This window comes from Vanellus vanellus, assembly GCF_965231255.1.
Source record: "Vanellus vanellus genome assembly, chromosome: 8".
NCBI classification, from domain to species: domain Eukaryota; kingdom Metazoa; phylum Chordata; class Aves; order Charadriiformes; family Charadriidae; genus Vanellus; species Vanellus vanellus.
In genome coordinates, this window is record NC_138913.1 from 9,378,513 (window position 1) to 9,403,029 (window position 24,517).

A 24,517-nucleotide genomic window follows, 5' to 3' on the forward strand; every position below is an offset into this window, starting at 1 on the left:
GTTCAGATTAACCATCAGCTGCCAAGTCAACCGGACCACGCTTCTGGTACATGACACAGCCTCAGGATTCATTCAGCACTAGAACTCCTAATAAGCAACATAGATTTTAAATGCCTAGGACTGGCTATCCCTGCACTAGCATCAGGGAGCATGAAAGCACTAGTGTACACTTAGAGGAACTGTGTTTACAACTTTGTTTAAGGCAGTTCTAAACAAGCCATTGAAAATAAGCAGCTTCTGAGAAATATAGCTTAAAAGGCCTGGTTTCCTCCAGTTATGTTATGTTTCATGTTTGGATTCTTTTGTGTGTCTCAAAAGCAAAAAATTCTGATCAAAGTTCTTACTAGGATAAAGATATTCATGCAGTCTGTTTTCTAGATGGATTACCTGTTGTCAACTAATATAACATATCTTACGCTACAACCTTATAATCTGTGGAAGCAATCAAAAAGGTAGCATAAGACCAGTTTCCTAAAAGCATTAGTTTAAAAATACCTGAGACTTGCTCGCATTAGTTCACCCACCCCACAGTGCTAGACAGTTTTCTATGTCTACTTTTCTTGATTGTACAAAAAAAAAAAAAAATATCATGACTGGTAATAAAACTTTCCCCCTAAAAGCCTTCTATAGTTAAAAGTTTCAAGAAATTAATAAATACAAAATATCGAGACTATCATGGAGTGGTCCTCTTGTATGCTGTTTATTTCCTGCAAGAAATAACAGCCCTGACCACCCTCCTAGACAGTATGCTCTATGCCATAGCTAATTTTCATATAAAGGAGTAAATAGCTAATTTTCATATAAAGGAGTAAATAATGAAAACTACCCACACACGTAAGCTGACATATAAGGACTCAAGGAAAGCTCATCATCTACAGATCTTGTCAAGTTCTGCACTATACCACATCTTTTCCTGACAACACTTGGAAACAATGATTGCTCTCCGTGTCACTTGCAAGGAAGATATCTCGGGCCTGATGCACCTGTTGGCTACAATTCTACTGCACTGAAATAAAAGACACAGTGCTAGCGTAAAAGTGGTCAGAAAGAAGAATCAGACTCCAAGACAACCACATAAGTGGAAGAAAAAGGGATTACAAATTTGCATGTCATATAAAAATCAGAATTCTTATAATAGTTATTAAAAATGCCATGAACTTATCTGTTACAGCAATTTCAATGATCATCAAATAATGCAAAGATCTTCTCTACCACCCCGACTTTTTTGAAGTGGAGCATATTAATACAGATGATTCTATGTGTGCTGATGCTATAATTTAGGAGCTGATACTTTTGAACAGTAGTAGCATGACTGCCCTAGAATACAGATTTTCTGTGAATAAATATTCAGATAAAGCAATGCAATCCAGAGCTTCCCTGTATAAATCAGTGTCTCCTGAATGAAAGCACACCCTTTTCTGCATCAGACTTCTTGCTGCAGTGCAATTGCATTGCTCTAAATACTCATTTTGGATGATTAAGTACATACTTCTCATAGCAATGACCTGAATGAATTCAGGAAAAAAGTGACAATATCTTTGTAAACATGCCCATCCAGCAAATACATTATTATTTTTCCTCAATGACCTACCATTTAATAATTAAGTTTATAACAATAATTTTTTTCGTGATACAGTAATACATAAATCTAGAAAATCAAGCCGATACCTTGTGTTTTTTGAAATGCAGTAGAAATAATGCTACTCTAGTTTGTATTCCAAAATCACCTACATTGACGTTGATTGCCAGTGTCTCTGCCCCCTGCTTTGCCTATGCCCTGTCCTGGTGGTAGAACAAATGTTGTACAGAATAGACCTGGTGACACCAAAACCTCCCCTTCACAACAAACATTTCCAGATGTCAAGTGAAAACAGCTTTTTCTAGTAAAACAGGCCAAGATTCCAAGCCTAATGGGGTCCCAAAAAAGTAACATAAAAAGTGTCACAACTCCTACAAGATCATTGATTAGCACACCCTTACAGCTCTACTCCCAAGACTACCTTATTTTGCCCAATAAAGAACGCATATGCAGAAATAGCGACTCGGGGGTCTTCTCTCTCAGAAAAGTAGGTTAATCAGCACGTTTTCCTTTTGGATTCCTTACCTCTGGCTGCACAGAGCCATGATTCTTAGCTGCATGGTATCACAGTTCAAAACTACTAGTGAGGAAACACAGCACCCTCCTTGAAAGCTGGGAATAGGCATTTGAACCTTGACAGGCTGAAGACAGAGCACCTGACCAAGAAACAGAAGATCTGTACTCTATGCTACTTGCTCAGCTATTATAGCCAAATTTCTATTCTAGCAGTGGGAAGCGCAGGGGATCAAAATGCCTCATATAACGGTAAGGCTCAGCTGACACAAAGATCTTCTGTTTATCAGGCTAAGCTGGCTTCCCAACTGTAAGTAGCTTTGTTTGTACAGACGAGAGGTACTGAGCCAGGTCAGGTTTGGCGCAGCTGCCAAGCTAATAAGCCCTGCAAGAATCCAAAGTGACTACAGACCAAGCACTAAGCCTGAAACAGTACGTGCTGCCAGATCTGAGCCAAGTGAGACATATGTACACAAGAGACTCATTTGAGAGGGGCAATACAGGCACACTTAAGTTCTGGCCAGGGCTGGCTTAGCCCAGCAGACCTCTTAGCTCAGAACCAGTTCCAGGCAAATGTTGCTGTACCACCTTCACACTCAATCTGGCTCTGTGAATTCATACTATTCTTGAGCTAAACAAGGAAAGTGGTCTGGAATCCTCCAATCTGGTTTCACACTAACCACTTATGTGTCAGAATTATAAAGCAGCACTAATATTATGTGGGTTTTTTCCCCATTCTCCAGGGTATCCTAGCTGCTATTATTCCAGCCAGAGTCAGCTGGAATCTCTGCATGCATTCTCTTTTTTTTTTTTTTCTTCCCCTCTCCGAAAACTAGTCAGGCCACCTATTAATGATGGAAAGTTGACTGCATATTAACAGCAAGCCCCATCTTGCTTCAATCATGTTCTAAAATAAGAGTGAGTCATGAGTCTTTTAGAAAAGGACAAGTGAAGCACACCAGCTCCAAAAGAAGATTCTGGGCCATACATCGCCGTGACTGCCTTGCTGGAGTCACAGACAGGTTTCAGACACATCTCCTTTCTTCAGCACTTTCAACTACTAAGTCCAAACAACTCATACAGTGGTTCCACTCTCACAAATCCAGTTTTAAGTTGTCTGTCTTCAGTACATTTTACATTAAACATAACTCAGTGCTTGGATTTCAGTCTGAGGTAAGATCCTAAAGGTCAGGTGTGGTAATGTTGAGGCCCCTTAGTTAGGTTTAGCATTTAGTGTTCTAGCTCTTTCTCTGCAGAAGGAGGATGATAGCATATTTATACTCAGAGTGTCCCCATAACAAAGGGAAGTATTAAAATTGACAAAGTACTCAAGTACTTTAGCAAAGAAACTGGAAAGTTGAGAGGTCATAAAAAGTTCTTGAGTGAATGAGCATTAATGATTACTTTGCTTTTACATTTGCAGATGCTTTTTCAGTTCACATAAACATTTAAGACCTCTTCTGAAAATAAGAAAAATAAACCTTCAACATGCATTTTGCAATCAAGAAACAAGGAGGAACACAGACATAATGAATAACCCATTGTCACAGCCAGTCTGCTGCCACATCTAAAAGCTGGCACTGCAGTCTGAGACATCGACTGGCAGTTGTATGGCACTGTTCAAAAACAACAGGCTATCAGCCACCCAATGGGGAAGTAAGTGCAGCTTGTTGAGAAACAAAAAAAAATCATTCTGTTCAGTTTTGGCTTGACATATACATCACTTTCTACATTGCTTTATATTACCAGAAAAGTGAATGCACTTGCTTGAAACAATTACATCTTAATGAAGTTTTAAAAACCTCAAGCCAATAATCAGGAAGCTTCAGATTCTCCAGACTATCACTGATGAAATTAACTTTTGCTTACTAGTAAGCATCATCATTTGACTCATGCCTCACTTTAAAAATGATGCTTCTGTTTATTCCTGTGGACAATTTATGTTAGTGTCTGGCTCTAGAGTTATTATATACAATGTCACATACAGTAAATCAGTATGTGATATTCCCATGAAAAGCACATAGTTTGCAGTACGCCTACACCTGCAACTCCTGCTGAGATACTATGGCAGTTTGTACCAATATGGGAACCTAGATAAAATACATTCATTGTTTCTATCTACTTCAATTTTATAATCCTTGCTTCTGAGGAAACTAAGCAAAAATACTCAAAAAACCCAAAAGTATTTGGGTATGGTATGGACAGTGGTGGCAAAACTCTAGATTTCACCTGCTCTCATGCAAACATAGAATGATGTGCACAAATTCACTGAAATAATCCTAGATTTATGTCTCTCTAAGCAAGGTTGGACTCTGCTGAAAAAAGATGCCTGGAGTCAATTTCTCTTGTGCCTTGAACTTTGTAGAACTGTCCACACTGCTGTAAAGCAAAGTCACTGCAAAATGTTATCAAACCACCTTGGTTGTATTCTACACATTTTCCACTTATGTAAATGCCTATAAAAGTGCAAGGCAAAGAAAAGTAAAACCTAGACAGTTGTCCGTCTAAATTTCTTTCCCCATATCCTCTCAGCTTCTTGAGCATTACAGAGATTTGACTTTATTTCCTTATACTTGTCAAATCCTGAGGCTTCTAGATAACAGCATGACTTCCAGTGCACATTACCTTGCAGTTCCTGCTATCGGTCCTGATCAGCCACTGGAGCAATAAAGATGACTCAAGCACAGGCACGCCCTCTCTCCATGTCTCACACAGCCACAAGCCTCTTTACCCCGGTACACGTCTTCTGATGGCATCACCAGCAATTCTTCTGTGTTGAAGAAATAAGGAAGAAAAATAAAGCAGCAAAATGCTGTGTTTGTTTCTGGCTTGCAGATCAACCCTAAACAGCTCTCGTGCAGAGAGAAGGATCTTGCTTAAACTGTCAATACAATGGAACATTACTACAACAATAACGTAAGTACAAGCAGGAACTAAATGAAGATCCTCTGGCACTGTAATTCCAAATTTTCTGAACCGCTTTTCCCATCTGCAATTAATTCCTCCTCCTCAAACAACTCTACCTTGAGTATTAGTGCCACATACTGGAAATCATGATAATACATTAACTTCAAAAGATTTCATAATACAAAATCGAGGTGCACTGACTTGATGAGGTATAGTTAGTGAAACAGCAGTCTTTAGATTTATCCTCCTAATGCTAGCATCTATATTTTGTAGTTGTATTGTATAACTCATGTAAAAAACTCAAATTTCTTAGTTGCATGATAAAATTATTAAGTTTGCTCATTAAAGAAACACAGAATCAAACTGTGTGTCAAATTAAATTCCTTGTCTTTGACAGTTAGTAAGTCAAATCACCTCCCAATCACCTCTTGATATTCTCATAATTGTGCTTAAAAAAAACACCCAACTGCTTGCCCCTTACTGTTGTATTTTAATATTTTTCCTAATGTTTTCATTCAGGATGAGACTTAAATGGGGACTGCTGGTCACCAGCCTAACATTAACTGCATCATCTTGGGAGCTATAGTCCGAACACACACATCTAGGCTGCTTTTCTTCACTAGCATAAAGCTTGCTGGATTTTGTAGTTATCTGTTCTATTCACAACAGCTTTACAAACTTCCTGAATAAAACTACTCCATACACCAAATGTAAATTTTATCTCTCTTCTTACCTAACTGATTAAATTCGGTGTAAATAAGGAGATATGATTGAAACTTAAGTCACAACTTAGAAAAAAAAAAAGCTTTGTAGGAAGTTTTGAACTCCCTATCAAAATAAGACAAAGTGAGAATCAGCACTAATTTTTGTCTTATGGGGAAAATACAAGAAACACTTTTTAATTACTTACAGTCCAATAATTAATTGGTATTAAGAGCAATCATTATGCCATGTAACACTTTATAGGTAAAGGTAATAAATAAAACTTTATTCTATTATGCTGACTAAATCTAATGACTTGGAGATCCTTACTACAGTATTACAGAAATAAGCTATACATCTTCTGTGAACTGGAAAAGAACACTCATGATTATACTAGGCCTCACACAAAACTCCCCCACCAAACCAGCGCCTCACTCCTCAAGAAAATCCCCCTCATATAGGAATTCAAAAAGGTGCACACCAGGAATGCTTGCACTTTAAGCCAATTACTCTATTTTCCAGTTAGAATTTTAGTTTTCTCTGATGCTAACCTCTGGTTATGCCTAAGGTCTCTTTCTTTTATTTCCTTTAATTCCTACAACTTTATAGTTTCCCCTCTCTGGTTGCTGAATACCAAGTTTGGCTGAGAACTCTGACGCCAAAGGCAGCCATCTGAAATCCTAATTACAAGTTGAACTGCTCAACAGCCAGCTGAGCCGGCAAATCAGAACTGCCCAACTATCCAGCGAGCCCCAGGGATCGAGGTCTGAGGCGCTAAGGGCTGCCCCAAGCGAGAAACGAGCACCACAAATTTGGGATATCAAAATATACTTTAAACACACTTTATTCTCAGTGGAAGAGCCCAGAGGAGCAGTGCCGGTAGCAGGGGAAGGACTCAGCTGCAGTAACTGCCGCTCCTTTCCACAGCGGTCCCTCTCCCCCCAGAGGCTCTCCCCTCACTCCGCTCCTCCCCATCCCCTCACGCACCAGCAAGCCCACCCCACGAGCCCCCAGCACTACCCAGCTACCTTCCCCCACTCCGCCGAACCCAGCAGCGCCTCCCTCAACGCGCCCCTCCTCATCTGCCCTCCCAAGCCTCACCAGCCCACTCCTCGCACCTCCCCGCCTCGCCACTCTCCTCACACCGCCGCTCTCGCACGCTACACCTACGCTTGCTTGCCCGCCCGCCCGTCCGTCCTCCGCTTCCTGCCTCGTGATTGGCTGTCCGCGGAATGGCCCCGCCTCCCGCCGGTCGCGATTGGTCCTGGTGCCGTTCGGCGGGGCGCTGCGCCGTGGGCGGGCGAGGAGCAGCGGCGCTGCTATTGGCGGGAAGGCGGCGGCCTGCAGGTTAGGCTGAACGCCGGCGGGGAGAGGGCTGAAAGCGCTATTGTTGCCGGATCGTTGAGGAGAGGAGCCGGCGTACACCGGGGCCGGGCAGCGCGGCGCGGGGCCAGCGACAGCCATGAGCGGCGGCGTGTATGGGGGAGGTGAGTCCGGCGCCGCCGCGTTTGCCCGCCCTCCCCTCCCCCGCTGCGCGGCCGTTGAGCTCGGCGCCGTCCCGTGAGGCGGCGCGTGCGAGCCTCCCCCGGGCGCTTCCCGCCTCCCCGCCGCTCCCTCAGGCCCCGCGTACGGGGGGGCCGCGGCCCATCCCTCCCGGAGCCCTCCGGGTCCCTCCATTACTTAGGCGCGGGGTGGCAGCATGCGCGTGGGAGAGGAGGAGGAGGAGGAGGAGGCGGAGGCGGCGGCAGGAGGCCTTGTTTATGTCCCTCCCGGTGACGTGCCGCTGAGGTGCTGCCCTCAGGGAGACCGGCCGAGGCGCGTCCTTGGGCTGAGTTTGCGCTGCTCGGGTGCTGGGTGGCCCGAGATGGTCCTCCCGCGCTTTGGAAAGTGGGGTGTAGTTTCCTTCCGGGGCACTTGTGCACACCCCCTCCGGGAGGGCTGAGGTCCAGGTGGTCTGTTTCAGACTTGGGTTCTCTTGCGGGCGTGCAGAGCCCCTGGGCGAGGATCGGGGCCCGCCGGGGTGAGGGCGCTTCGTGGTGTGGCAGCCTTCGCTGGCAGAACTGGTGTTTTCAGGCCCACCTTTCTAATTCTCGTCACCTCCGGGAGGCCTGGGCTCACCTGGCTTCCTGTGACTGTTAAGTTAGCACTTTCTGAAAGCTTTGTCTTGTAATCTATTTAGATGCAACTATGTTCTTCTCCCTCTTCTGTTAAAATTCCCCGTTTACTTACGCTAAAGGAGGGTATTGCAGTGTCCCAATTAAAGCCTATCTGCAGTCTTCTAATAGCTCTCTGGTAACTGGAGTTCTGAATAGAGTTTCTTCCTGCCTTGGAAAAGGTGCTTTGACTTGCTTGTCTTCTTTTGCAAGCAAACCAGACAGGGGGCAGGGAAAGGTCAGGATTGTTGTAGAGTGTAATTACCATTCACCGTCTCTTTATTAACAATCTTTTCAGATGAAGTTGGGGCTCTGGTTTTTGACATTGGCTCGTATACAGTGAGAGCAGGCTATGCAGGCGAGGACTGTCCAAAGGTGAGAATTTGTGTGACTCAATGGAAACGCAACATGGAATTTATGCCTTAGGTATTGTTTGTTAGTATAAGTTTTCAGAATAGGCTGGGTTTTGCTCTGACTATTGTATAAAGAAAGCTTGGAAACTGTGAGGAAAAAAACCCCACTAATAAAATTAGTGTTGTGAAAAAACATTAATAATTCTCATATACTGCTTACCTTTTGCCTTACAGGTTGATTTTCCAACAGCCATTGGTGTGGTGCTAGAAAGGGACAATGGCAGCACTCTGATGGAGATAGATGGTGACAAAAGCAAACAAGGAGGCCCGACTTACTACATAGACACTAATGCCCTGAGAGTTCCAAGGGAAAATATGGAGGCCATTTCACCTTTAAAAAATGGAATGAGTATGGTGCTCTGTCTTTTTCTACCTGTTTTTAAAATAGCTTTGCTAGGTTGCAAAAAGTTCATAGCTTTCATGTAAACAGATGCTATGTGTGGCAACAGAAGCCATAAGAACGATACTCGATTTTCGAATTGTATGAAGTATAGTTGGTTTACAGTGTTAGTGGACTTTCAGCATAATTCTTGGAATGTGATGATCATGATGCTTACAGAGGAAGAGAACTCTGCAAAGCTATTAAGGGAGGTGTATGTCTGCTGAGGACAGCTTTTGACTAAAGAGCTCTACACAAAAAAAAAAAGGCATTGGAAAACCTTTATGAAATGGAACAAAACTTGAAGTAACTGCTCTTCTCACTTCGATGTTGTTACAGTTGAAGACTGGGATAGTTTCCAAGCAATTTTGGATCACACTTACAAGATGCATATTAAATCTGAAGCAAGTTTGCATCCTGTCCTTATGTCCGAAGCACCAGTGAGTAAAAGCAGATTTGCATTTTGAAAAGTCTTAATTGTATCTTCTTGCTGACTCTACAGACATTAGTCTGGGGCAAGTCTGACGTTGGCTTGTAGGTTACAAGTGTTAAAACTTAGCTACAGAGATAACAATTTTAAAATACTTTGCCAGCTTCTGGAAAGTAATCTGTTAAAAGAAACATGTCTAAAAAAGAAAACAATTTGAAATAGTTTGCGTGACTTGTATTATAAAGTATTTATAATGTGCTATTGTTGTTCACTTATCAAAAAGAAGTCCAAACTAAAGAAAAAAAAATCTTACTTTACTGCCCAAAATAAAAGCAAAAAGATATTTGGATATCTTATTATGTATTAAGTTACACATAATAAAATGCCTTTGAAAATCTGTTGCTTTGCTCAGCCTTACAACTAATATTACATGATGGAGTATAATATTTATAATGGAGATGTTTTAATTTTTCTGTCTACATTTCTGTAAATGGACCTATAAGGTAAGTGAAGTGGGTAAATACAAATTTCTGGGAAAACGTGGACAAGGTCTCTGTCATTTAATAATGCTCAGGATTTGAAGGGCAGATCCTAAAGTCAGAATACAAAAGTTAGACATGCCATACAAAAGTTGTGCCTATCTTTAATAAAATCTTATGAAAAGTATTTTCTTTTTCATTATTACCTTATGCTGAATTGTAGCTTGTGGCGTATGGATGAATTTCCAATGGTTATTTTATGTTCCATGACTCAGTGGGTGTCTGAATAGAGGTTCCCATTAGCATTCTCCTTACAGAATTAATTTTTAACATAGTGGCTTGGAAAAAACTTTGACTTTTTCAATACTGTGTATAATATTTGATATATTTCCTGGCTTAATCGCAAGTACAGTAGAACTGTAGGAAGATACCTTGGAAACAGGAAAATCTGGATTTATTTTTCCTTCAACTGGGCAAGTTATTTCATGTATCTTTCCACTTGTAAAATGGGGATGTTCCTTGTTTTAGAGAGTTCTTTGGGAGCCTGGTACTGAAAGAGCTGTAGCAGCATAAAGAAAAAAAAGTGCAAAGAAATATAACAGTAAAAGTGTGTATCACTTTTGCCCGTGATTTTTTTTTTTTTTAGAAGTTTTTCTGTATTTTTAAGTTAATACTACTTTAATTCTGTGTAATAGATAAGCATTAATGTAGTGTAGTAGAATTGGAATAAAAAAGGTTCTAAACAAGTAAATTACTAGAAATCTGTCTCTAGAATTTTGATATGATTTAAAACAGTGGCTATAATAATTCTAATTACTTCCTTATTATGTTAGCATTCTTTTAGTGTGCTCTAATGATCCTCAAGATAAACATATCTTGCTTTTGGTCACTTATTTGTGGTTTGTCTTGTTTTTTTTCTTCTAGTGGAATACTAGAGCCAAACGTGAAAAACTGACTGAATTGATGTTTGAACACTACAACATCCCTGCTTTTTTCTTGTGTAAAACCGCTGTCCTAACAGCGTATCCTTTGGAATGCTTCACTGCTCCTCCCTCCCTGGAAATTACAGTAAACTAATTCTAGGCAATTCCTAGTATAACAGCATGTCTTACTTCTTTCAAATTAATTTTTCCATAAACATCTAAGGAGGAAGTAAACAAATTCTGTTTCTGAACTTTAGAGCTGTTTCTGAGCTTTAGAGCTCCGTTTTGAAGTTCTCCCTATCTGACTGTTTTCCTTGAAGGCAATGTGTCATTTTTATCTTTTTTTTTTTTTTTTTTTCCTCCCCCATTGTATACCATGGGTAAGAATATTACAGACCTGAAATGGTGTTTGTCCAGACTACTAAATACAGTAATTAGAGCTTGAAGTTCCCGTAGCCTTAAGATGAATATTTGTAATTATTTTAAACTAATAACATCTTTCAGCTTCAGAGTCTAAATGAATTGGATATACTTAGAGCTTGCTGCATAGTCTTGACTTGAAGTCTCACCTTTGTATGTCCAAAGCTCAAGTTAGTTCACAGATAGCTCTCTCTATGAGGTGGTGTACTTCGTAGAACGAAGATTTGTGCTGGAAAATGGCAAATCCTTTTGTAGAGCCAATTAAAAACACATCGGGGTCTTCATTCCTAGTTATGCTCCTAATTATATGGCAATATTTTTTTTCCTAAGGTGAAAATTACAATATTTTCCTTAATCATTTTGTCTAGTTTTGCTAATGGGAGATCTACAGGTCTCATTTTGGATAGCGGAGCAACACACACCACTGCTATTCCAGTGCATGATGGATATGTCCTTCAGCAAGGTAAAAATTTTCATGGATAACAGCATTGCAGCATCAAGGTGGAGTTAGCTTGCTTTCTGCTTTTACACAGATTTGAAAACAAGAAAACTGTATCCCCTTAAATATCGAAAAAAAAACCTAATGGTGTTCACTGACAAATAGTCTGCTGGGAGAGTTTATTCATGATGTCAGTGCTTTCTAGGCTGGTGGGTTGGTTTTTTTTTTCTCTCTCCTTTTTTTTTTTTTTTTTTTTTCTTTTAGGTATTGTAAAATCACCACTTGCAGGAGACTTTATTACTATGCAGTGCCGGGAATTGTTTCAGGAAATGAACATAGAGATAATTCCTCCATATATGATTGCTTCAAAGGTGGGAAAGTAACTTTATTTAGGAAGTGCTTGCTTGGGAAGAGGCTTAAATGGTTAACTGATGATTGTGTTTCCTATAATCTCAGGAGGCAGTTCGTGAGGGGTCACCAGCAAATTGGAAGAGAAAAGAGAAGTTACCCCAGGTCACTAGGTCTTGGCACAACTACATGTGTAATGTAAGTAGGTCATTTCTCCCACTCTCAAACTCCCCTAGGCATCCCATAAAGAGGTTTTGTTTGCAAGTATATCAGGTTTTCCTCTCGAAGAACTAGAAAATCTTTAAAAAGTCAGTATCAATTCTATAAAGCCTATCAAATTGAATACTGAAATTCCTATAACCATGTTATTCTTAACTCCCCAGTGTGTCATTCAGGACTTCCAAGCTTCTGTCCTCCAAGTATCAGATTCAACCTATGATGAACAGTACGTCACTGTGTTTTTCTTCTTGTAAAATTAATTATCAGTTGTGCATAGGGTGCTTAGCCTGTTATTGCTGTTTGCTGGGTTTATTACAGAACAAGTTTTTAGATAAAATCTGTTTATTTCTGAAAGTAGAAATACAGTGTACATCCGGATGATAGTTTTTTATTTAATTCCAAGATGCACGAGATCATAATAAATATTATCAAAAGTGTAGGTCATATCAGTCGCAACATTCTGGTTGAAACCTTGATTTATAATGCTACTTAGATAACATCCTGTTCACGTTGCACTTCAATATGTTACTTTCTGACGAATGCTCTAGGGTAGCAGCGCAGATGCCGACAGTTCATTATGAGTTCCCCAACGGTTATAACTGTGACTTTGGTGCTGAACGTCTAAAAATTCCTGAGGGATTGTTTGACCCTTCTAATGTAAAGGTAAAATAATTATGATACATAGTAATTGGAAGGCTTTAAATTACTAGGTTGTTACATGGCTTCCTTTTGTATGATGTTCTTAATTTTGTGATTTTTTTTTTTTTTTTTTTTTTTTGCGTTTGTGTATTTACACTATGTGGTTCTCTTGGGGGTACCATTTGCCTGTCTTGTTTTAGGGTTGGGCTAGCAAAGGACAAATTGTAGTTCAAAATGGGTGGTGATGAGCTGAATGGGAAAATAGGATTTTTTTTTTTTTTTTTCCTTCCCTAAAAAATGCTTAGCTTCCTCTCTAGTAATATTTCTAAATTCAACTCATTCAGGGCTTCTATATGCCTTGCTCTTTTGAAGTGATGATATGTAGATTACTAATTTTAATTCTAGGGGTTATCTGGTAACACGATGTTGGGTGTGAGCCATGTTGTCACAACAAGCGTTGGAATGTGTGATATAGACATCAGGCCGGTAAGTGTTAGTCAGACATGTTTTATTTTAAGGCATAGATATTTTTGTGCTGATACGATTTTTTGGGACTAGAACACCATTGATAAAGAAATAGGGATTTCCTAGGGTAACAATAAACATGTTTGGATAATTCTCTTAAGTATTACATATTTGTATATAGGAACATGTAGAAATACTGTTTTGTTTTACAAAATGCTAAATCAGGATTTTTTTACTTTTTATCAGTGTTTCTACCTATATATAAATAGCTAATGTTCATATTTTTTGGCTGGCACTGAATAATATGCATTGGATTGGCTTCAGATGAGCATTTTATGTTCATAACTTTGGAGCGTTATCTTCAGATTTTCGGCTGTTGCAGATATACAAAAGTTTCATATGATTGGTTATGTCTAGAAAGTTGAGAGTAGAAGGAAGAAAAGAGGTTTTAAAGGAAAGCTTTATTTTTAAAACTATGTTCTAACTTTCTCAGGTGTCAATTTGAAAATATTCAAGTTTGGTATGGACTGCATGGGGGTTGTTTCAAAAATTGTTCCTCTTCACTGGCATATCAGGCTGGCTGAGCAGGCTGGGCCATGATTGTTCACCAACTGCAGCATTAGTGAGACTGAAAACTGTTGCAGTGCTGTGGGGTTTTCCTTTGTGGTTGGAACATCCATCTGTAAGGAAACCAACAGTTTGGATACAGGAGGTATCTGTAGGTGTAGGGTTCTCTACAGTAGAAAATATTCTGTGAAATCATTTAGAATCATTAATCACATAGCTTCTGTCTCCCTTGTATAGTTTAATATTAAGCTGTCTTCAAATATTTCTCAAGTGATTAAAAAATTAATTGGATTGGGAGAGGTAATACTGTTGGCATCAAGTCATGTATAATTGCTATTGATTGTACATACTTCAGTGCCATTCCTCTCTAGTCTGTGAAACAGTTGTTTTCAGAATGATTTCAGAGTTAATATTGTAGGTTACTTGTTCTCTTTTTAGGGCCTCTATGGCAGCGTGATTGTAGCAGGAGGAAACACTCTAATACAGAGTTTCACAGACAGATTGAACAGAGAGCTGTCTCAGAAAACTCCACCGGTAAAACAACTCTTTAAATTTCTGCATTGAGTTACTTATTTTGCTTTTCTGCCACATAAATACACAAGCATGTATCATAGCTTTGGCTTTGTTAGGAACCCAGCAGCTGAAGAGATTTCTGTGGGGTAAGAAATCTCTTCCTTCTTTAAAGAAAAGAACAAAGTCTTGAAAAGTTCTTACATGAAATTAATTTCAGCAGATATTTTAACTGCTTCCTGAATATTTTACTTCTCCATTCCTGCTTTCAGATTGTGATTCTAAGTTCTGTAATTGTCCCTAAGCAACAGTCACTATTTCCCCTGATGTGTTGCTTGCTAACTTGAGGCACATTCAGTCATTCTGCCTGAGGTCTTGTCACTTTTTAATGGGAATTGTTCTTCCAGGATTCTACCGACAACTCAGCCTACTTGTAGATAAAAGATGGTGATTTAACATACTTTTTTTTTTTTATCACTTGATGTCAAAGAAATTATTAATACCTCACACCTGTGTTCTTCAGAGCACATACAGCTTATGATATTTCTTGAATATTCATATTCAAGGAAGTGTCCTACTTGTAGCAACTCTGAAATCATGAATGTTAAGAGAAACTGAGAAAAGTAGTTACTGGCTGCCGCTTATAATAGCTGAGGAGGAACCCACTGAAATTCAAAGATTTTACTGCTACAAGGCCTTTTGAAAGCAAAAGGAATTAATGGGTCCAAAAAAGGATTAGATCAATGAAGTTCAGCAACATTACACATTTTAGTCCCAGTGCACGTTTTAAGTAGCCCGGTGTTACAGATGACGATACATACTGTGAGTATTATTGCTCTCTGCCTGCCCTAATTCTAGCCTTAAGCATTTGCTGCTGCTCCCTATTGGGAGACAAGATAAAAGCTGCACATGCTCTGTCCCACTATGGCTGTTCTTGAATTCTAAGCACAGGGCAGATGAGCATTATTTCAAGTTTAATAAAATTGACCTTTTTCACCTGCATGTTGGTATATACACCGAGTTCCTTGTGTTGTCCTTCTCTTGACCCCAAAATTAACCAGCCTACAATTTGTCTGATATTCTTTCATTTTACCTTTTTTTCTATTCAGAGCATGCGCCTGAAGTTGATAGCGAACAACACGACAGTGGAGCGGAGGTTCAGCTCGTGGATTGGTGGTTCCATTTTGGCTTCTTTGGTTAGTAAACCTGTGTTATTATGTTGCTATGCTAAGCAGCACTGTCACCCAAAAATATAATTCCACCTAAGTGTGCATTGCAGAGTTTGTGCTACCATAGCAGTCATAATCTTGTCTATCCTCGTGGTAAGGTGTCTATCCTCTATTTAAAAAAACAAGACACCATGAGCATTTACATTCAAAAAATAACTTGCCACGTTCTCCAATTTTTAGTGGCAAGGTGCATGCTTGAAATAACATATCTAGAAATGACATGTATATAGTACACCATGACAGCAGCAAACCTGTTTCTGCATCAAATTCCTGAGCTTAATTCTACAAGTTACTGAGTACTGAAATGGTTTGTGGGGATTAATTTTACACTACGGGAAAGGGAGATGAAAATCAGCTTTCAGTATTGCAACTTCCTGTCTTTAGTGTTATGGCTATCAATGTAAAACTCAAAGGAAAAGAGAGTTAAGCAGGTCAAGTCCTCTTACCTCATTTAATGTCAAGACTTGTTTGGTTTTTGCTCCTAGGAAAAGCTGATCATGTTTCACTTCCATTTGTTTTCTGATTTGGTTTTTTATTGTGTGTTTTGTTGGTTGTTTTTTTTTTTTTTTTTTTTTTTGTAGGGTACTTTTCAACAGATGTGGATTTCTAAACAAGAATATGAAGAAGGAGGGAAACAGTGTGTAGAAAGAAAATGTCCTTAAACCTCTTGCTGTGAAAACTGCTGCCTGCTCAGTGCTCCTCCTGTTTTATAGCTTTAGCATACTCAGGAATGGGATGGACTCTTTTTTGTAGAAAGTTTATATTGGATTTTTTGCGTAATACAAGTTCCATTTTAACAAACCTTAGAAATTTTGAGAGACCTAATTTGTACTACCATAGAAAAAGGATGTTTACATCCCTTGTAAAGCAATAATTAATGTCACAAGCATTTTATAATTTTGTATAAATGTCTATTTTTCTCTAGTATTTTTTCCTGGGAACAGCTTTACAGTTTAGCAAATAGATAGAGGCATAACCTTGCAAATGCCCATGCAAATTTATTAAAAAAACTCTTGTCTACTTTCATACATTAGTCTTCCTTGCTGGTACTTTGGCCTTAAATTGCTCTTAATTTTCTTTTTAAAAAAAATAAAATTGTCTTTTATATTTGAGCAACTTTGTGAGTACTTGGAGAGTAAATTACTCTTCTGTTTTAAAAATGGAAAGTTTTTAGGTGACTCAGTTCAGTGTAAACTTTTACTCTCTAATGAAAGTGTTACATTCCATGTAGTGAATGTTATATTAAGCACCGGTTTGCTAATTTTCTATTATGGAGCAATTTTGTTTCAGTCAACAATCAGTGCTTTCCACCTGATTTCTAAGAATGTATGCAACGCCTTTGTGATGTAGGTGAGAAGCAAAACTTTTTTCAGCCGGGGAAGTTAAGGTTAAGAATTGTCTCTCCAGGACGAGGTGCAGAGTCATAGAACACCTCAGGATGTGTGGCCTGATGGTTTACAGGCCAGAGGGACCGACACTACTTGTATATTGCTGGTTTGGCTCCCTCAGCTGACTCACAGCAGGGTCAGTAAGTGCCTGCATTTTGCATGGGGAGCATGCACTCAGGGTCAGAGGAAGTAGGATGATTATTTTTATTTTTTTTTCAGCAGGAACTGGCTGTCAGGATGCAGCTGTGTGTTGCTCTTAAGCTTACTTTAATTTCCAACTGTGTGATGTTCTGTGTTGGGACAAAATGAAGTTTTGTTCCTTATCTTAAAAGCTGTGGAAAACCAAATAACTGATTAAAAAATAAGTAAGTAATGCAAACAGTACTGCTACATTTTTCACGTCCTAAAAGACCTTGTGGGTAAATAATAATGAGGCCTCTAGTTGAAAAGTTTCAAATTACCTCCAAACAATAAAGTCGTAATTTATCAAAACAGCCTGCTTTTGTCCTATCGTAATAACTGTATTTGCTCTTGAGACAAAGTTGCTTGCTCTAGCTTTTCAAAGCTACTGACAAACCACATTTCTCTCTCAGAATGAGGCAAACTTTAGTCAGCTACAAAAGGTGATATAAGTCACCAGCTGCTGTTGTCATACTGGAAGGAAAAGACTGAGTCTAGTTTGCATTCAAGTGGAGTGTGGAATGTCAACGGAACTTGTATCTTGGCACACTGCAGTGAGTAATGCTTTATAAAGTTACTGTGCCATCAGTGAAGTACTAAGGCTGACTGGACAGCTTGTAGCTATAAGCAAAGGTATAAAGTAGGCTTTTTTGGTTTCTCTGCATGAATTGACTATGCATTTTAAGCTTTCCTTTTGTGCCACGTGCTTAGGTTTCATTATGTCTAATCCACTTTTATCTTCTTTGTATCTTAAAAGAATTACTGTATGATGGTAGTATCTGAATGTTCTAGCACCATATGGAGAGCAAAACACTTTCTGGGATTTTCTCACCACTGTAAAGAGTTTCTGTTTAAGAAGTGGGTATTTTGTGTGATGCAGAGGAGTAACTGAAGGTCAAGATGATGGAGATAGATGTATCTATCTCCTACAGTTTTGGTTCCCTTGGAGTTTCCAGTGCTTTATCAGATTATATTACATAGCACATTTACTTCGTGAAAGACTAGTATTTGTGACTTTTATTTTAAGTTTCTACACAACCTCATCTGAAGGTTAAAAGCTTTCATGAGGGTGTTTACCATCAACTGAGAGCAATAGCAATACCTTTCTACTTCAGTTGCATAGAAGACTATTACCAGTCTTCCTTCAAACACTTTGCATGCTGCAAAAAAGCATTGCACAATATTTGAATTTGTCATAGGTATCTGGAAATCTAGGTATAAAGACCACATTGTTAAAAGTTCAGATGATAAACACTTCATGCTTTCTAATAAGCCAGACTTAAAGCAAGGAAAGAGTTCCTTTTCACAGATTGAAGAGCATGTCTTCCCATGTTTTGTGGTGTGGGGTTTGTGGTTTTTGGGGTTGTGTTTGTTTTTTTTTTTTTTTTTTTTCAGAAAGCATATATAACTTAGGTGACATACCAGTAACTCAGCTGATCAGGGAACACAAAGGCTAGTACGTGAGCTTCAGAGGCTCTCATGTTTCTGTCTGGTCTTAATGCATATTTGTTAAACTAAACCATGTAAATATTATCCCTACACTTTCATCTGGTAGTCGCTGCTTTTCACTTTAAATGACGGATGTCTCACTCTTGTAATAGCTGGTTAATACATCATTTTTCAAATGTTTCTAGAAACCACTGTTAGGATTAATTTGAGTTATGCACCAAAGCTGCTTTGTAATTCCAGATCACAAGTTTAATTTAGGTCAAACATGGGCTAAAAAAAAAAAAAATGGAGACTCTCAGGAATGCTCAGTCGAGTTACTCGCTGGTTTCAGAACTTGTTTCATCTTTCAGTCACAAAGATACTTGACCAATTGCTTGCAGCGCTCTTCCAATGTGTTACTGGCTCTGAGATTTTACAGCAAGGTGAGGGAATTTCCTTTTCAAGACCTTCTGCCTTGTCCTCTCTAGGTTTTGCCTTCTTGCCCTTCTACGTAAAGATTTTTCAAGTCTGAGTCTGAAATAAAAAAGTCAGTGCATTTAATTTCTAGATAGCTTGTAACAACCTTAATGAGCTCACCCACTAGTCAAATAGAGTCTCCCAGTGATTAACAACTTCAGTATTAATTTGCTTTTGATAAGCAAAAATGCCTGAAAAGCAAATTATTTTTTTCTTCCGCTTTTGAATTCCACAGTAATTCAGCCTCTGGGAGTATCTTAAGTAGTCTGCACATAAAGTTACTTTTACAGTGCAACTTCACAGATAACTAAGTCTCTTAACTAAGACAGGAACTGCAAAAAGGAACAGCGCAAGCTGTAACTTTAAAAAGCCTTGTTTTCAGTCACCTAGCTGTAAAAGCAACAAGATCGCTACTATTTTTACCTTGCGAAGTGGAGTAAGGAGGACTGAGGAACAGATCAGGAAATAACTTTCAATGTCAAGAAAGTATTTTTACCTGATAAAGCGATTCACATGAGGTAAGTAATAGAATTTCCTCTTTTTGTATTTTTTGTTCAAGTACCATGGTATTGGCCATTCCTTGTAAGTGTACCTGTTAAAGATAGAAAAAAGTGATTATAGAATGTATAGTTTTTGTCTTCATTCTTGGACTGTACCAGTTACACTTGGTTACAGTAGGGCAATAGAGTGGTCTACACCGGTAGATCGCAGAATTTCTGTGGGGGTATTTACTTTCAGCTCTATTGCTGGCTTGGTTTGTCACCACACCTCATACATGCTCAGTGTCTTTCTGTAGAAAGCGTTCTTATGTTAAAAACTGTAGATGTTTGAAAAAAGGGCCCAGTATAAATAATGATTCTTTACATTTATATTTTAATGTTACTTCTTCGTAAGAAAACTTTCAAAAGCTGATGTGAATAAACTGCGTGAAGAGTTTTGTTTCTACCACAATTTTCTTTTAAATGCCAGTGTTGGAGTGTCATGTCAAGTGCAAATCTGCCTGAATGTAAGTGTTTCCCTCTAAATATATTATTTCTGTTTGGGGTTTCTCTTGCATATGGGCTGCACAGATGGCTTGTACAGGCTTACCTACGGACTCTAGTGCATCCAGATTGTGTCAGACCGACTACTATGTGTACGGCAGAGTTTCTGCATGTGCTTAAAGACCATTTTGTGTCATCTGCCCCTTTTGCCATGCTTTAACTAGGGACTGGACTTCAGTGTCATCACCTGAAATTACTGATTATTGAAAGTATCTGGACAATAAATAATTCTACAGGCAGATGCTTCTAAGTTAAATACCTGGGAAGACCAGTAGGGAATTACAACAGACATTTATGTGATCTCATGCAATACTGTGGGTGGCTGTCCCCCAGTATGTGGATTTTGTATTGTAACTAGGGAAGTTAAGATGGTTCAACTTGAACACTACTCCCTAGTTCATTCATCTGTTATGGAATAGCAATAGTAACAGAGATCCTTCTAGTACAGAAATCATATTAGTTACATGGAACTAATTTTGTTATAATTACTGGTCAAGTTTGCCACTGAATTATTTAGTAACAATTATAACCACATTAAAAAAAAGAGAAAAACTCGAGAAGAACCTGAATGCTGACAAGAAAACTTGTATTATGCATCCTTTCTTGATTAGATAAGGATTTTCTGGTAAAAAGAGACACCACAAGAAAAATTCACACATATGAAACAAAAATTCTCTTTTTCATACCAGTAGGTGCGTCCTAAGAAGTCATGTCTCCACTCGCCAGGTACTGGTTTTTCATGGCCAGTTTGTAAAAGCCTCAAAGCAACTTCTCTTTCGTTGACAACCAAGTCTATATTTTTCATAGATTTTTCTACCTGGAAACAGGAAATAAGTTTCAGTATGGGCCAAAAAAACCCAATGCTGACAATTTAAAAGATCTCAAATGAAGATCTAAGACAAAATTTAAAGGCAAAGCAAAGGTAAAATACACCAGAAGTTCCATCATGAGTAAGCTCACAGTGTGGACTGAGTGAAACAGCTGAATTAGCCCTGTGTACTAGAACAGTAAAGAATGGGTGCTTTAAAAATCTAAATTACAAGTTGAACAGAAAGAACTGAAAGTCTGAATAACCATTAAAGACTACCTGGCTAATACACAGAGCCAGATCTAATGCTGATGCTAGAATCACAGAAAGCTCAGAGGCAGGGGCGGGAAAGACATAGGAGAAGCAAAGGTATGCTATATGTATTTCTGTCAGATTGTTTGCAATGGTTGTTTGCTATTCTAGTTTTCACTTTGGAGTCTGGTCACAGCCTCAGTAATGCCTGTTGGCTGATTAGGAAGCTGCCTTGACCAAAGTATGACACTTGAGGTGAAGGTTTTTAGTCAGATCTGTCTCATAATATTACGGTAACACACACTAAGCATGGCAACATATTAAACACCCTGGGAAGCTGCTAGAGCTAGTTTTAATAAGCAGATTGCTGTATTTTGTCTCGGTGCAATCACAGCATTTAACTAGTGCTTGACTTCTACTTTTCTTGTGTTTCAGCCAAAACCAAACAGGCTATTAGTAAGATTTGACTTTTGAAGTGTTGGGACCACCTACTTCAGTTCCCTCCCAAAACAAGTTTGACTGTGATTCATAATTGCTGAATATGGATGTGTAGGTGGGACTAAGCAGAATATACAGTTCAGTACAGAGATGAAATGACAAGAGCAGGAGACCAAATAAATCAATGTCTGACACAAAATACAGAGATCGTAATGCAGTTGCAGATGCACATGATGGGAAATAACAGTTAAATGATTAATGATACAAAGAAACTCAGACAAACAGTGTAAAGATGAGACTTATCCCAAATTAATTTGGATAAATAGGGGGGTATCAGAATCTCTCATGTCAAACAGCCAGATTACTTAACTGGCCAGTGAAGGTGTAGATTTCCATCTGTGAGACATAAGCATAGAGATGGCAGTTGACTTACAAGTAAACGAAGTTTTCAATGGTAAAGATACTGAGGAAAGAACGTAAAATTAGTGGCAGAATCACAATAAGGCAAAAAAAGTAGGGGATGACAAAAGTGAGGACAGCAAAGACCCAAAGAACCCAAGTTTGGAGAAGACAGTGTCAGGCAAGAGGTTGGCAACAGTTAAGAGAGAGAGAGAAAAAAAAAAAAGTTTGTGAAGGTTTACCAGGAAGTTTCTAGAAACGTTCTGGTGCGGTTTCAGGGCACTAAAATGGCAAAATATTCTTAATATTATATAGGAGGTGGAGAGGCCTTTCCAACTATGTTGCTTGAGCACAGTGCTTGTACTCATACTAAACTTGGGAGAGTACTTTTAAAAGTGGTGTTTAATAAGTTTACAAACACTTCACCTTTCAGCCAGCAATTTTACTTAAGTTTTTTAGCTAGTATGAAAAAGTTACCTTTTCTAATCGTTCTGGACTTGGCATAGGCTTGAGTTGTCGTTTGGATTCTTGCTCTAAAGTTAAAAGCATATTTTTTTCCTTCAGTAGGACATACCTAGATCAGAAAGCATAGTACTTCAAAAATAATTTCTGGATGTGTTGGCAATTATTCACTCATTACCCTGCTGGATAATTTATAATCTCATACCCTGCTGTCCAGTCTATAATCCCATATCCTGTACCTGCTGGCCTGACCAACTGCAGAAAGCCCAGCAGAGGAGGGGAGGGGAGGGCTGATGTACAGGACATACAAGGAGAGACTGAGGGAGACAGATTTACTTAAACTGGAATAAGGGCCACTAAGGACGGAACATGTTAATGCTAAGTAGTCTTCCACTACCTGACAGAGACAGACCCTTTACAGGTGCACACCAAAAGGACAAGATACAGCAAGTAAAAAAACTATTCATAGTGATTATTAAATACTAGTTTAGCCCTGGCACAGGTTGCCTAGAGTAGCGATGCAATCTCCAGCCTCAGAGACTTTCCAAATCAGAATGGATGCAGACTTGAGCAACGTGATCTAATTTAGCGGTCAGCCTTACCAGAGGTCACTTACAACCAAGTCTGTCCTGCAGTTTGAACACCCCCTGAAAGGGCTTAAGCTCAGCCTCTTCGTACCAAACCTGAACCCTTTTTGTACTGGACGCAACTATCACACAACCACCTGCAGTACAGCTTTTGTATTCTGAGCAGTATCAGAATTTGGGCTGCTCCAAGGCCAAAGCAGGCTTAAGCATGCAGAGCTGCATGGCAGACTAAGTTTCCTGGCTGTTAAGTTCACTAGCTACATCTTAATAAAGCATGTGGAGCTGCTTTGAAAGAAGAGAAGCTACTTCACTAAAACTTACTTACCAAAGTTTGTGTAAGTCTTCACTACTCTTGCCCCTTAGCTGCTTTATATTCCATGCATCCCCTGTAACAAAAAAAAAAAAAAAAAAATCAATTTAATAGAACAAAGGTCTCTTGTTCTGAAAAAAAAAAAAAAAAAAAAAAAGAAGTGCTTCTCTTAGCAGACTTAGCTGACTCAACAGAACAAGGATTGCTTTTTCTAAAAAATACTATCTCTTGGAAAATTATCCTTGTGGACATTCATCTTTGTTTTAAATATACAAATACGTTAAAAAGACAACGACATATACTGTTTATTTGTGTTTGTAAAAGGCTGGGAACAGGAAAAGCTATAAGATGAATCTTTACATTGAAATGTTTTTCTTCTATGGTACTGTATATTTCAAAGAATATCTCTTCTATGATACGCTTTTACTTAAAGAGGCAAAGGATTTACAGCAAAATATTTAGCTGCATAATAGCTATTGGCTTTCATAAACACAGAATACACAAAAAATAAACAGGCATAAAACGCACAAGTACATGCATGTACATATATATATAAAATATAATTATATACATATAAAATAAGTTTTATGTAGCTATAAATACTTTCTATAATGCAAAAAGAATAGGTCAGATTTCAGCTCAAAGTGGCTCAAAGATCACTATCAAAAATGCTAAATATAACTCACCAGACTTTACTGTTTTTTCTCCCCAGTTTTTTGGATCATCAAAAAACTCTTCCAGACCTTTCCGAGACAATGTAGTGTGCAGAAACTTCAACTGATGGAGGGGCTCAACTTTTGCTAGGTTCTTGTGGAACAGGTTCAGCGTCAATCTGCATAAAAATGTAAGGGGAAATTACACGATAGGAAAAAAAATATTCGGCTAAATAAAAATGTTTCTTTCATTCATAAAGGCACATAAAGGTTCTACAGACAAATGAAAACCACACTCTAGGGGCAAAAAGAATAAGTTTGAGCTACACTGTACAAGAATACATCCGCCTACGTTGACTTTAACTAACTGGCAAAAGCTGTAAACACACGGTGTAAGCACGAACCCCCTCCAGGCTGAAGCAGAAGCATAATGGCTGCAGAACAGTGAGGCGCCCAGGAAAGCGCTTCACACCGCGTTAATGCGATGCCTCACAACACACCTGCCACCCTCCGCCGCGGCTTCAGAGGCGCGGACAGCCCGCCAGGCCAGGGGGGCAAGGCCGCTAAGGGCGGCTCGCCTTCCCCTCGCGAACCGCGCCGCATCCCCACCCCGGCCGGTTCCCGAGCTCCGGCCTTCCCCGCCCCGGTGCCTACCCGGGGAGGCCGGCAGCCGCCGAGCCCGGCCGCGCTCCCGCCAGCTGCAGCGCGCCCGCCAGTCGCCGGCATAGTGCGGCCATCGCCACGGCGGCCGCCATTACCCCCGCCGCCCCTCCCACAA

At 39.3% G+C, this 24,517-nt stretch overlaps 2 protein-coding genes across 2 annotated transcripts; one reads left to right on the forward strand and one right to left on the reverse strand.

Moving 5' to 3' along the window:
• The first annotated feature begins 7,085 nt into the window (after window positions 1-7,085).
• Window positions 7,086-17,196, forward strand: ACTL6A (actin like 6A). Its single transcript, XM_082487274.1, has 14 exons — window positions 7,086-7,188; window positions 8,153-8,229; window positions 8,442-8,616; window positions 8,986-9,086; window positions 10,480-10,577; window positions 11,267-11,361; window positions 11,602-11,708; window positions 11,794-11,883; window positions 12,069-12,130; window positions 12,453-12,567; window positions 12,949-13,029; window positions 14,014-14,109; window positions 15,195-15,281; window positions 15,896-17,196. Exons 1-14 carry the CDS (start codon window positions 7,164-7,166, stop codon window positions 15,974-15,976), a joined length of 1,290 nt encoding a protein of 429 aa, XP_082343400.1. The 5' UTR covers window positions 7,086-7,163; the 3' UTR covers window positions 15,977-17,196.
• A 1,359-nt stretch (window positions 17,197-18,555) lies between these two features.
• MRPL47 (mitochondrial ribosomal protein L47) lies at window positions 18,556-24,498 on the reverse strand. Its single transcript, XM_082487120.1, has 7 exons — window positions 24,394-24,498; window positions 23,773-23,918; window positions 23,102-23,162; window positions 22,205-22,301; window positions 20,517-20,647; window positions 19,284-19,379; window positions 18,556-18,844 (listed from the first exon to the last, which is right to left on the reverse strand). The coding sequence occupies exons 1-7, from the start codon at window positions 24,492-24,494 to the stop codon at window positions 18,727-18,729; spliced, it is 750 nt and encodes a 249-aa protein (XP_082343246.1). The 5' UTR covers window positions 24,495-24,498; the 3' UTR covers window positions 18,556-18,726.
• Window positions 24,499-24,517: the final 19 nt, after the last annotated feature.

Bases quoted from the DNA above. Each gene is read 5' to 3' on its own strand.
- ACTL6A (XM_082487274.1), top strand. From the start codon at position 7,164: ATGAGCGGCGGCGTGTATGGGGGAG. The intron at 8,230-8,441 runs GTGAGAATTTGT...TTTGCCTTACAG, and splicing joins CAGGCGAGGACTGTCCAAAG to GTTGATTTTCCAACAGCCAT. The intron at 12,568-12,948 runs GTAAAATAATTA...TTTTAATTCTAG, and splicing joins TTGACCCTTCTAATGTAAAG to GGGTTATCTGGTAACACGAT.
- MRPL47 (XM_082487120.1), bottom strand. From the start codon at position 24,494: ATGGCGGCCGCCGTGGCGATGGCCGCACTATGCCGGCGACTGGCGGGC. The intron at 23,919-24,393 runs GTAGGCACCGGG...ATTTTTATGCAG, and splicing joins GCGGCTGCCGGCCTCCCCGG to ATTGACGCTGAACCTGTTCC. The intron at 20,648-22,204 runs GTAACTTTTTCA...TCCTGTTTCCAG, and splicing joins GTCCAGAACGATTAGAAAAG to GTAGAAAAATCTATGAAAAA.